We start from the raw sequence: 12,318 nt of genomic DNA, 5'->3' as shown, positions 1-12,318 counted from the left end.
AAAAGGGAGAGAGAAAGGGAAGGAGGGAGAGAAGGAAGGAAGGAAGAAAACTATGATATGAGGAATTGTCTGGCAGTCCACTGGTTAAGATTCTGTGCTTTCACTGCTGGAGGCTCAGGTTCAATGTCTGTTTTGAAAACTAAGGTCCCACAAGCCAAAAATAATAATAATAAAACTGTAATATATCAGATCAGATCAGATAAGTTGCTCAGTCGTGTCCGACTCTTTGCGACCCCATGAATCACAGCACGTCAGGCCTCCCTGTCCATCACCAACTCCTGGAGATCACTCAGATCCACGTCCATCAAGTCAGTGATGCCATCCAGCCATCTCATCCTCTGTAGTCCCCTTCTCCTCCTGCCCCCAATCCCTCCCAGCATCAGAGTCTTTTCCAATGAGTCAGCTCTTCGCATGAGGTGGCCAAAGTACTGGAGTTTCAGCTTTAGCATCATTCCTTCCAAAGAAATCCCAGGGCTGATCTCCTTCAGAATGGACTGGTTGGATCTCCTTGCAGTCCAAGGGACTCTCAAGAGTCTTCTCCAACACCACAGTTCAAAAGCATCAATTCTTTGGCGCTCAGCCTTCTTCACAGTCCAACTCTCACATCCATACATGACCACAGGGAAAACCATAGCCTTGACTAGATGAACCTTTGTTGGCAAAGTAATGTCTCTGCTTTTGAATATGCCATCTAGGTTGGTCATAACTTTCCTTCCAAGGAGTAAGCGTCTTTTAATTTCATGGCTGCAGTCACCATCTGCAGTGATTTTGGAGCCCAGAAAAATAAAGTCTGACACCATTTCCACTGTTTCCCCATCTATTTCCCATGAAGTGGTAGGACCGGATGCCATGATCTTCATTTTCTGAATGTTGAGCTTTAAGCCAACTTTTTCACTCTCCACTTTCACTTTCATCAAGAGGCTTTTTAGTTCCTCTTCACTTTCTGCCATAAGGGTGGTGTCATCTGCGTATCTGAGGTTATTGATATTTCTCCTGGCAATCTTGATTCCAGCTTGTGCTTCTTCCAGCCCAGCGTTTCTCATGATGTACTCTGCATATAAGTTAAATAAATAGGGTGACAATATACAGCCTTGACGAACTCCTTTTCCTATTTGGAGCCAGTCTGTTGTTTCATGTCCAGTTCTAACTGTTGCTTCCTGACCTGCATACAAATTTCTCAAGAGGCAGATCAGGTGTTCTGGTATTCCCATCTCTTTCAGAATTTTCCACAGTTTCTTGTGATCCACACAGTCAAAGGCTTTGGCATAGTCAATAAAACAGAAATAGATGCTTTTCTGGAACTCTCTTGCTTTTTCCATGATCCAGCGGATGTTGCCAATTTGATTTCTGGTTCCTCTGCCTTTTCTAAAACCAGCTTGAACATCAGGAAGTTCACAGTTCACATATTGCTGAAGCCTGGCTTGGAGAATTTTGAGCATTACTTTACTAGCGTGTGAGATGAGCGCAATTGTGCAGTAGTTTGAGCATTCTTTGTCATTGCCTTTCTTTGGGATTGGAATGAAAACTGACCTTTTCCAGTCCTGTGGCCACTGCTGAGTTTTCCAAATTTGCTGGCATATTGAGTGCAGCACTTTCACAGCATCATCTTTCAGGATTTGGAATGGCTAAACTGGAATTCCATCACCTCCACTAGCTTTGTTTGTAGTGATGCTTTCTAAGGCCCACTTGACTTCACATTCCAGGATGTCTGGCTCTAGGTCAGTGATCACACCATCGTGATTATCTGGGTCATGAAGATCTTTTTTGTACAGTTCTTCTGTGTATTCTTGCAATCTCTTCTTAATATCTTCTGCTTCTGTTAGGTCCATACCATTTGTGTCCTTTATCGAGCCCATCCTTGCATGAAATGTTCCTCTGGTATCTCTGATTTTCTTGAAGAGATCCCTAGTCTTTCCCATTCTGTTGTTTTCCTCTATTTCTTTGCATTGATCGCTGAGGAAGGCTTTCTTATCTCTTCTTGCTATTCTTTGGAACTCTGCATTCAGATGTTTATCTTTCCTTTTCTCCTTTGCTTTTCGCTTCTCTTCTTTTCACAGCTATTTGTAAGGCCTCCCCAGACAGCCATTTTGCTTTTTTGCATTTCTTTTCTATGGGGATGGTCTTGATCCCTGTCTCCTGTACAATGTCATGAACCTCATTCCATAGTTCATCAGGCACTCTATCAGATCTAGGCCCTTAAATCTATTTCTCACTTCCACTGTATAATCATAAGGGATTTGATTTAGGTCATACCTGAATGGTCTAGTGGTTTTCCCTACTTTCTTCAATTTCAGTCTGAATTTGGCAATAAGGAGTTCATGGTCTGAGCCACAGTCAGCTCCTGGTCTTGTTTTTGCTGACTGTATAGAGCTTCTCCATCTTTGGCTGCAAAGAATATAATCAATCTGATTTCGGTGTTGACCATCTGGTGAATCAGTCCATGTAGAGTCTTCTCTTGTGTTGTTGGAAGAGGGTGTTTGCTATGACCAGTGCATTTTCTTGGCAAAACTCTATTAGTCTTTGCCCTGCCTCATTCCGTATTCCAAGGCCAAATTTGCCTGTTACTCCAGGTGTTTCTTGACTTCCTACTTTTGCATTCCAGTCCCCTATAATGAAAAGAACATCTTTTTTGGGTGTTAGTTCTAAAAGGTCTTGTAGGTCTTCATAGAATCGTTCAACTTCAGCTTCTTCAGCATTACTGGTTGGGGCATAGACTTGGATTACTGTGATACTGAATGGTTTGCCTTGGAAATGAACAGAGATCATTCAGTCGTTTTTGAGATTGCATCCAAGTACTGCATTTTGGACTCTTTTGTTGACCATGATGGCCACTCCATTTCTTCTGAGGGATTCCTGCCCACAGTAGTAGATATAATGGTCATCTGAATTAAATTCACCCATTCCAGTCCATTTCAGTTTGCTGATTCCTAGAATGTCGACATTCACTCTTGCCATCTCTTGTTTGACCACTTCCACTTGATTCATGGACCTGACATTCCAGGTTCCTATGCAATATTGTTCTTTACAGCATCGGACCTTGCTTCTATCACCAGTCACATCCACAGCTGGGTATTCTTTTTGCTTTGGCTCCATCCCTTCATTCTTTCTGGAGTTATTTCTCCACTGATCTCCAGTAGCATATTGGGCACCTACTGACCTGGGGAGTTTCTCTTTCTGTATCCTATCATTTTGCCTTTTCATACTGTTCATGGGGTTCTCTAGGCAAGAATACTGAAGTGGTTTGCCATTCCCTTCTCCAGTGGACCACATTCTATCAAATCTCTCCACCATGACCCGCCCGATATTCCTGCTTAGAGGCAAAGAAACTCTTACATTTTCATGACCTTGAATTAAGCACTGATTTTTTTAGATATGATTGTTGTGCAAGCAACAAAAGAAAAAATAATCTGGACATCAAAATTAAACTTTTTTGCTTTGCAAGACACCATCAAAAAATAAAAGGACAAGCCACAGACTAGGGAAAAAATATTTTAAAATCATATGTCTAGAGAATTTGTATCTAGAATACATAGAGAACTCTTACCACTCAACAATTTTTTTTAATGGCAAAGGAGGGACTTCCCTGGTGGTCCAGTGGTTAAGAGTCTATGCTTCCACAGTGGGGAACACGGATTTGTCCCCTGGCTGGGGAATGAAGACACCATATGCTGCAAGGTATGGCCAAAAACTAAGAAAAATTTTAAATACAGAAAAAGGTTTAAATAGGCATTTCTCCAAAGAAGATATACAAATGGCCAATAAGAGCATAAAAAGATGGTCAATGTCATTCTTCATCTACAAAGAGATATCACTTCCATTCACTAAGGTGGATTCAACCAAAAGATAGTAACAAGTGTTGGCAAGGATGTGGAGTAATTAGAACCCTTAGACACTGCTGGTGGCAATGTAAAGTGGTGCAGTCACTTTGGAAAATAGTCTGACTGGTTCTCAAAAGGTTAAATGTAGAGTTATCATATAAGCCAGATATTCCACTCTTAGGTATATATCCAAGAGAGACAAAAACATACATCTACACAAAAACATGTACACAAATGTTCAGAGCAGCATGATTCCTAATAGCCAAATAGAGAAAACAACCCAAATGTCGATCAAATGATGAAAAGATAAATAAAATGTGGTCTATCCATACAATGGAATGATAATGTCATAAAAAGGAGTAAAGTTCTGGTATATACCACAACATGGATGAACCTTAAAAACATTATGCTACATAAAAGAGGTCACACACCAAAAAATACATATTACACAACCCAGAACTGGTAACTGTATAGACCGAGAAAGTAGTTTAAAATGGTAACCTAAGGCTAAGGGAGGGGTGGTAGGGAAAGCAGGAATGGGAAATAAATACTAGTAAGTAGGTGGTTTGGGGGGAAGTGTTCTAAATCTGTTGTTCTTCAGTTGTTAAGTCATATCTGATTCTTTACTACCCCATGGACTGCAGCATGTCAGGGTCCTCTGTCCTCCACTATCTCCCAGAGTTCTACATCTAGATTGTGACTAGACTAAAAACATTTAATAGTACACTTTAAATGGGTGAATCTTACAGTATGTAGACTTAAAATGTTTTATAAAAGGGGCCATCAATTGATTGCAATGTATGAACCTCTCCTGCCCTTGATCAAACTAAAATTTTGAAAACGCAGCTGCGAGATAATCAGGGAAATCTGAGCAAGACTCGATATTAAGCAATTTGTGGGTTATTTTGTGTTGTTTTTTTTTAATGTGCCAATGAGTTGTGGTTATGTTTTTAATAGCGGTCTTATCTTTACAGATACATCCTGAAATATTTTCAAATGAAATGGTCTGGAAATTGCTTCAAAACCATCAAGGCTCAGAGAGGCTATAGATAAAACCAAATTGTGAGAGCTGAGTGATAAGTATATAGAGGTTTGTTATACTAGCCACTAGAGTTGTGTTTTGGAGAAGGCAATGGCACCCCACTCCAGTACTCTTGCCTGGAAAATCCCATGGATGGAGCAGCCTGGTAGGCTGAAGTCCATGGGGTCGCAAAGAGTCGGACATGACTAAGCGACTTCACTTTCACTTTTCACTGCCATGCATTGGAGAAGGAAATGGCAACCCACTCCAGTGTTCTTGCTTGGAGAATCCCAGGGACGGAGGAGCCTGGTGGGCTGCCGTCTAGGGGGTCGCACAGTCGGGCACAACTGAAGCGACTTAGCAGCAGCAGCAGCAGAGTTGTGTTTGCATTTGAAACTCAGTGAGAGATAAAGGTTTAAAAGAAAATAAAAACATTCCTACCAAGTACCTATTTTCATTTGGCTAAATATCTCTATATATATTGTGAAGAAACTCATTTAAGCAGTGTATAAAATGAACATGTGGTCAATACATGAAATCTGGGTTTCTGGGTTTTTTTTTTAAATCATTTTGTCAACATTAATTTGTTGTATCTACAACATTCTGCCTTCAAATAAAGCCATTACTACCAATCAGACAATGATATCTGTGTTTATACAGGTATATTCCAACTACACACCATGTCAGGAGAGAAAATTAATTTTAGTCCACACTGCGATGTGTCAGGTAACAACTATCAATGACATATTGTCATTCTTCACAATTGAAGTATAAAAAGAAAGTTTTATGTATTTTTCTTCCAGACTCTACTATTTCAGCTTGTCTAGCCTTCAGCCAGGTGAAATATAGGCATGTAGGAACGAAATCAATTCCTCTCAGCTTGAATTTTGCATGAGAACTCAACAGGAATATATATTTCTGAAGATACTACAGAACTAATATATGGACATAAAAATGCTGGCCAATTTTCCTCCAATTTTTTTCTCTCAGAAAAACCAGAGAAAGACTGGAGTCAAAGAAAATGAGCATGAACTTGAACTCTAAGGTGTATATAACATAAGGAGAACTGTGACAGCAACTCACTGGGAGGCTACACTATGTTCTTGCTCTAATACCAACATAATGAGTAAGCAATTAAAGGTGTCACCTTGGTGTAACACTCATTTCCAGAACTGCTCCAGCTAATAAGGCACAGAATCTGGACCAGGATGCTTCATATTCCCATTTAACTCCTTTGAAATGGAAACACAAACTTCCAAATACCATTGGCCAAGTATTTTTCTACATGGATTATAATTGGTAAGAAATTCAGAGGGATGGTATGGGGAGGGAGGAGGGAGGAGGGTTCAGGATGGGGAACACATGTATACCTGTGGCGGATTCATTTTGATATATGGCAAAACCAATACAATATTGTATAGTTAAATAATAAAATAAATTAAAAAAAAAAAAGAAATTCAACCTCAGAGAAAAACAAACTGAAATCATAGAAGGTTTTTGTACTCATTTTGAATGGACTCTTTCTCAAGATGGGCACTGTTATTTCTGTGAGACAGCAAGCTGGGACCTGTGTTCTCACCCACCACACTTCATTACCTGAAATGAAGGAACTCGGATCAGGCTGAAGGGACCGGAACTGGTTGACATAGTACTCGCGCTGCTCTTCCGTTATCCTCCAGGGTTCGTCTGGGTAACTAGTGCTGTTATCCTGCAATTCTCTCTCCACTGAAAAGGACTTTAAAAAGAAATCAATAAGCAAATGCTCACAGAATCTGTCTTTTGTGAAATGAAGTAGAAATATTAAATCCCAATAAAAGTTACCGAGGATTATACTTATTTTTTTCTCAAGGGAATAAATGTGAACACCTCATGACTAGAGTTTAATGTGAACATAAACTTCTGAAGGGCAGACATGATGCTTTATACTTTTTTGTGTGTGTTCCCCAAAATTGCTAACAGGACTAAGCATGAAATATTGAACACTCGGGTTAAGTGACAAAAGATTTACCAATGTGACGAAGGAGGGGAAGTACAATCATTCTTTTCTTCAAATATTCGCCACATTTTGACCCTTTCAAATTAGCTAAGCAGATCATAAAATAATCTAGATTCTTTTAAAGTCATTTTTTAAAAAATCTAGAACAGTTATAACTACATCATCTTTTTTTCTGAGGCATTCCCAGTGTATAAATCTGGGAATCAAATGCTCAGAATCAAGTCCCATGTCCCCAGGTCCCACTTGAGTGGCAAGTCAGAATCACCAAACCTCTCATTCCACATTTGTGAACTAAGGGTTCTACTTAGTAAGAGAGTGGAGTGCAGAGATGGGCTGTCATGGTACCGCAACAAACAGGGTAACAAGGGGTGCATCTGACCTGCCACTAGAGGGCATGCAAGCCAAATTTGAGAATTTAAGGATACAGAACCAGTGTAGTAGTGCAGGAGAACAAGCTCTGCAAGGGAACCGGAAAAGAAGCAAAAATGGTGATTCTGGAAAGAGCAGCCCAGAGCTTTGTTCCATCCCTCCCATCTACTCTGAGGTTAAGGTGCTTCTTGCAAACGCCACCTTCATGGAACAAGGAGGGTAAGCCTTTAAGACAAAAGGAGACTAGGAAAGGAGAAGTATTACTACTAATGAGCTATCAAGCTGCCTGCTTCTTGAACGCAGTATCAAGGAACTAATCATTAGGAAGGTATTCTAGTCACTAGCGCCAGAAAAAAACAGTAGATCATCTCTGTCCCCTGCCCCAAATTCCCCAACACACACACACCCCATTTTTGGAAGTAATTCTTCCCAGGAACACTTGACCTTCCTCTAATGCCATTCAGAGAAGAAACAAGTCTATAAAAGCTTGAGTTGTAATATAACCTTGAGATGCCATCTTTGAAGTTTTCATACTAGATGAGTTTCCACTAAATGTAAATCAAACCATTTTTAAATGCCCTGGAAGTCATTATCCATTAGTTAATGCCTTAAATTCAAAGAGTGTTTTGAAACTCACAAAGTATTTCACCCTCTATCTCACCTGAGTACCTCAAACTTTTGAGAAGTAGCCACAGGAGTTAGTAGTATCATTTTCCCAGATGAAAACTGAGGCTTAGAGAGTTTAAGGGACATGCCCATAGACTTCACAGAACTCCTGGAGTCAGCAGATAAATGCAGTTTTTTTAATCTGTTGCCAAAATTTCCATGCTAGGTGTTGGCTGCTACATTCCTTGGTACTAACATGGAAGCTTCTACTCCCCTAGAACACACTCCCCTTCATGCCTGGAACCAAAGCTGCCATACCCAATTGTTGTTAGCATCAGCCCACGCTTGTTCTTTTCCCAATCCCATGACCATCTGTTCACTCTATTTCCTCTCTCATATTACCTGACTCCTGAGTGGCATCAGTAGTCTCTTGTTCTTAGTTGCTCAGTCGTGTCCGACTCTTTGTGATCCCATGCACTGTAGCCCATCAGGCTCCTCTGTCCATGGGGATTCTCCAGGCGAGAATACTGGAGTAGATTGCCATGCCCCTCCTCCAAGGATCTTCCCAACCCAGGGATTGAACCCAGGTTTCCCACATTGCAGGTGGATTCTTTACTGTCTGAGCCACCAAGGAAGCCCAAGAATACTGGAGTGGGTAGCCTCTCCCTTCTCCAGGGCATCTTCCTGACCCAGGAATCGAACCGGGGTCTCCTGCATGGCAGGCGGATTCTTTACCAGCTCAGCTACCAGGGAAGTCTAATCTGACAGTAGAAATCAGGAATAAAAAGGAGAAAGTGATTGATTTTCTCTGCTTAAAAGCGTACAGTATGACCTGTTACTCAATAAAACAAATTCACCTCCTCCACCTTGCTTTTACAACCCTTATAATCCAGCCTCCTCCTTGGTCACATAGCAGGCTTCTGATAGCCCATATGCTCTCTCCTCATGGGTCAGATTTGTGCCTTCTCCCCAAAACACTCTTTCACTGATCCCAGTGTGCACAAATCCTACCTATTCTCAAGCTCCATGGCCCTGAAGGGCTCTCTGATGTACCTGCCAGGCCCACAGGCACTGCAGAGGTGCTTCCTGCTCCCTAGCCCCCCAGCTCTGCTACAAAGATGGGTCTGGTACCACATGTGCACCACATGGCCCACCTCATGCCTGATCTCCTCCGCCTCAGTCTGAGTAAGGGTGGGTGGGCACACAGGATGCTCTGGTGTAGAAAGCTCTTCTCTAGAGAGAACAAGCTGGGCCAGATGCTCATTCTTGGGGATATAGATAAAAGTGGAAAGATAAACCAGCAGAGAAAGCAGACCCTGAGCAGATGTACAGCAGAGTTGCGGTGTCAAGCTGGGGCCAGCTGGGACTTAAAGTCATGGGAGAGCCAGAACCAAGCACAAGCAGAACCTGCAAGGTACAGAAGTACTAGAAAGAGTCTGGGGGTTGTTGGGAGCCAAAAGGTAAATGGACACTAAAGTCAACTCAACTAGGGCAAAGCCCGTTAATAGAGTAATAAATATGAATAACCAAGAGCTCCCATTCCTGGGGACCACTGGGCCACTCCTTGTCTCTCATTTTTTGGATTCCCATGAGAACCCCAACCCCTTTCTCCTTCTCAAGAAAACTTAAGCTGACAGGAAGAGCTCCCACTCCTTAAAACCAAAAGTGCCTTCCAACAACAAGGGAGGACATGTGAACACTGGGCAACCTGTACATGGTGTGGCCCTTCTACCGGCTCACACAAAACACATTCATTGACCCCAGTCTCTTTCCCTTTGCTTTTCACTGCATGTTTTTAACTGATTTGACAAACCAAGTGATTTGAACATCTTACAATGTGAATCCCAAGTATCATACAGTTTTTGAACATTTAAAGTGTTGTTAAATATCTTCATTCAGGTTTCAATCTGGAGGGCAAGAGTTGTATCATCTAAGCCTTCATTCCACACACAACCCCTAGCAGGCACAGCACAGACACTACAAAGCCAGGTGGAGGGCCACTTATTGACAGGCTCTAACAACTTCAGGGTTATATCTTATATTGAAAGAGATGCAGAAACACTTCTCTAAGCTGCGCTTAATGAAAGAAAGCCTGTAAGTCCATTTCATCTTTTAAAGCTTGAGATCTATCAACAGACATCCCTGTCAGTTTCATGGTCTGATCTCTATGGAGAGGTCTCAAGTTCCTCATCCATTTAGTGAGTGATTTCAGAGACAGGTAAAGGCATATGGAAGGGGCAGATCACATTCCACATACCTGAAGCCAAAATATTCCAAAACAAAGCTGATCTATTCCCTGGTGGCTCAGGCGGCAAAGAGTGCCTGCAATGTGGGAGACCTGGGTTCGATCCCTGGGTCGGGAAGATCCCCTGGAAAAGGGAATAGCTACCCACTCCAGTATGCTTTCCTGAAGAATCCCATGGACAGAGGAGCCTGCTGCGCTACAGTCCATCGGATTACAAAGAGTCAGACACGACTGAGCGACTAACACTTCATTTTCACTTTGGGTTCATTTGGAGGAGATGGTTCCCTGTATCTGGTCCCTGTGGTGAGATGGCAAACCTGGGTTCTCCTGCACTGTAGGCAGATTCTTTACCATCTGAGCCAACCTCAATGAACCCAAAAGGCAACCATAATAATCAAAGATCTGAAAAGTCAGTCACCTAAGAGAGAATATCTACTTGCAAAGACTAGAGGCACTGAGAAATGGAGATGGGGGAGCAGTGAGCCTTGGGCCTCTGAAGAGAAGCCAGAACCAGGAGGAGCTCCACCTCCACGTGTGCCCAAGGAGCACCCCCAGTTTCACCCCATCTCTAGTGGTTTGGTTGGCTGGGTGGAGATCTTTGGTACTTGGTGCCAATTTTGAGCTCTGGCAGTGTTCTCAAGAAAATATAAAAAGAGAGAGAGAGAATCTTCCACATCTGTGTGCTTAAGCCACATACATATGGTTCATTATACAGTTTCTCTAGACACAGGAGAATTAGATTTGCTTATATTTAAAACATTCAAACCCTTGGTTTTGTTTCAAGTGAAATCCAAATATCTCACACTGCAAGTTGCTATCTCTGGGGAAAACAGGCTGTTTATAATGAAAGAGACTTCAAAAGACTCATTTAAAAAAGTAATACTATTAATAAAATCCCAAAAGGCAACATCTACCCCTAAAGTATCTTAAAATCAAACATAGTTGAAAAATATGAATTGCAAGAAGGCATGTTGGGGAGAACTTAAGAAGGGAGTGTGTATTTTTTCAACTATAGAACATTTCTGTTTAGCATATAATTCTACCCTGGAGGCCTCCTATAAATGCTGCCTTAGAGTCCAGCCATTTCACCTGAGGGTGCAATGATGATCGTAGAACAGAGTCCTTTTGGTGCTTAGCAAACAACAAACCATCTGGGGGAGCAAAAACTCCTAGCAAGCCCACAGTGTCTATGTGAGGACACCTCCCCTGTTAACAATCTTTTGGAAATAAGAATGCCATAGAATAACCACAGATCAAAGCATGATCTCATGAACAAAGGTGTGAGAGGACTCAACCACCCTAAAGGGAAAGACTGGCTCACAGGCTGTAAGACCAGACTATAGCCTACATGAACATTAAACTGCCTAAAGAAAGATCATAGGAACTGATCCATCATGGGGCAGAGAAAAGAGTCAGAGAAGCAAATGATAGCTGTGCTTCTATGTGGGATTATGCTGGCTGTCCTTTGATCATTCACACCCTACCTGCCTGGTGCACGGGTCTCACTGAGTGGCTGCCCAGCCAGGAATGACATTTTCCAGCCCTTCTTGCAGTTAGCCACAGACACATGACTGAGTTCAAGCCAATGCAGGGGGAGTGCAAGTGACCTGCACCACTGCCCAGAAGGGCTAGCACCCCATGGTTCTCCTCTGTGCTTCCCCCATTGGCCCACTGAGAAAGGGACAGCAAGGCCACAGGACACAAGGAGCCCTGGCGCCTGAATCACTATGTGGAGGAAAGCTGTCTGCCAACCTGTGAGATGAGTGAGAAACAGACCTATTGTGGGAAGTCATTAACATGCAGGGCATTTGTTATAGAAGCTATAACTCTAACCAACCTATTCTTCAAGCGAGGCCCAAAGGAAAGGCAGACCTGCCTAGTACCAATGGCACAGCCACTGCTGCACCAAAGATGAAGCATGAAGCCATCTTTTTGTAATATGACCACCTAATAACAGCTTTCTAATTGGATTGCTCATGCAGACTATCTATAGGCACAGCATGCAGATGCATCTTTACAACCATCTTTCTGTGCTTGGTTAATATGACTCTATCTTTCATGAGTTTGCAGGAGACTCTCAGGGACTTAGTACAGAGTAAAGAAAAAAAGAGGGCTATGGTAAAACTGAGAAAAGTTGTTAAATGAAGAAAGGAGCTAGAGAAGTAGACAGAACTCAGTGATTTTGTCTTTCACATCCAACCATTCTGTGTCATACTCTGTCTATATAGTCTTGTCCTGTTTCCCATCTCACTCTCATTCTAAC

General features: G+C 42.1%; 1 protein-coding gene across 2 annotated transcripts in view; it reads right to left on the bottom strand.

Moving 5' to 3' along the window:
- The window catches only part of REPS2 (RALBP1 associated Eps domain containing 2), a 244,308-nt gene that overhangs the window by 136,106 nt on the left and 95,884 nt on the right, over positions 1-12,318 (bottom strand). For both annotated transcript variants that reach the window (XM_027533588.1, XM_027533589.1), the window contains exon 6: positions 6,436-6,574. In XM_027533588.1, the coding sequence (XP_027389389.1) occupies positions 6,436-6,574 (139 nt within the window). The remainder of the gene's footprint in view (positions 1-6,435; positions 6,575-12,318) is intronic.

Source organism: Bos indicus x Bos taurus, chromosome X (assembly GCF_003369695.1).
Source record: "Bos indicus x Bos taurus breed Angus x Brahman F1 hybrid chromosome X, Bos_hybrid_MaternalHap_v2.0, whole genome shotgun sequence".
Lineage (NCBI taxonomy): Eukaryota > Metazoa > Chordata > Mammalia > Artiodactyla > Bovidae > Bos > Bos indicus x Bos taurus.
This window is presented reverse-complemented; position numbering and strand designations above follow the sequence as displayed.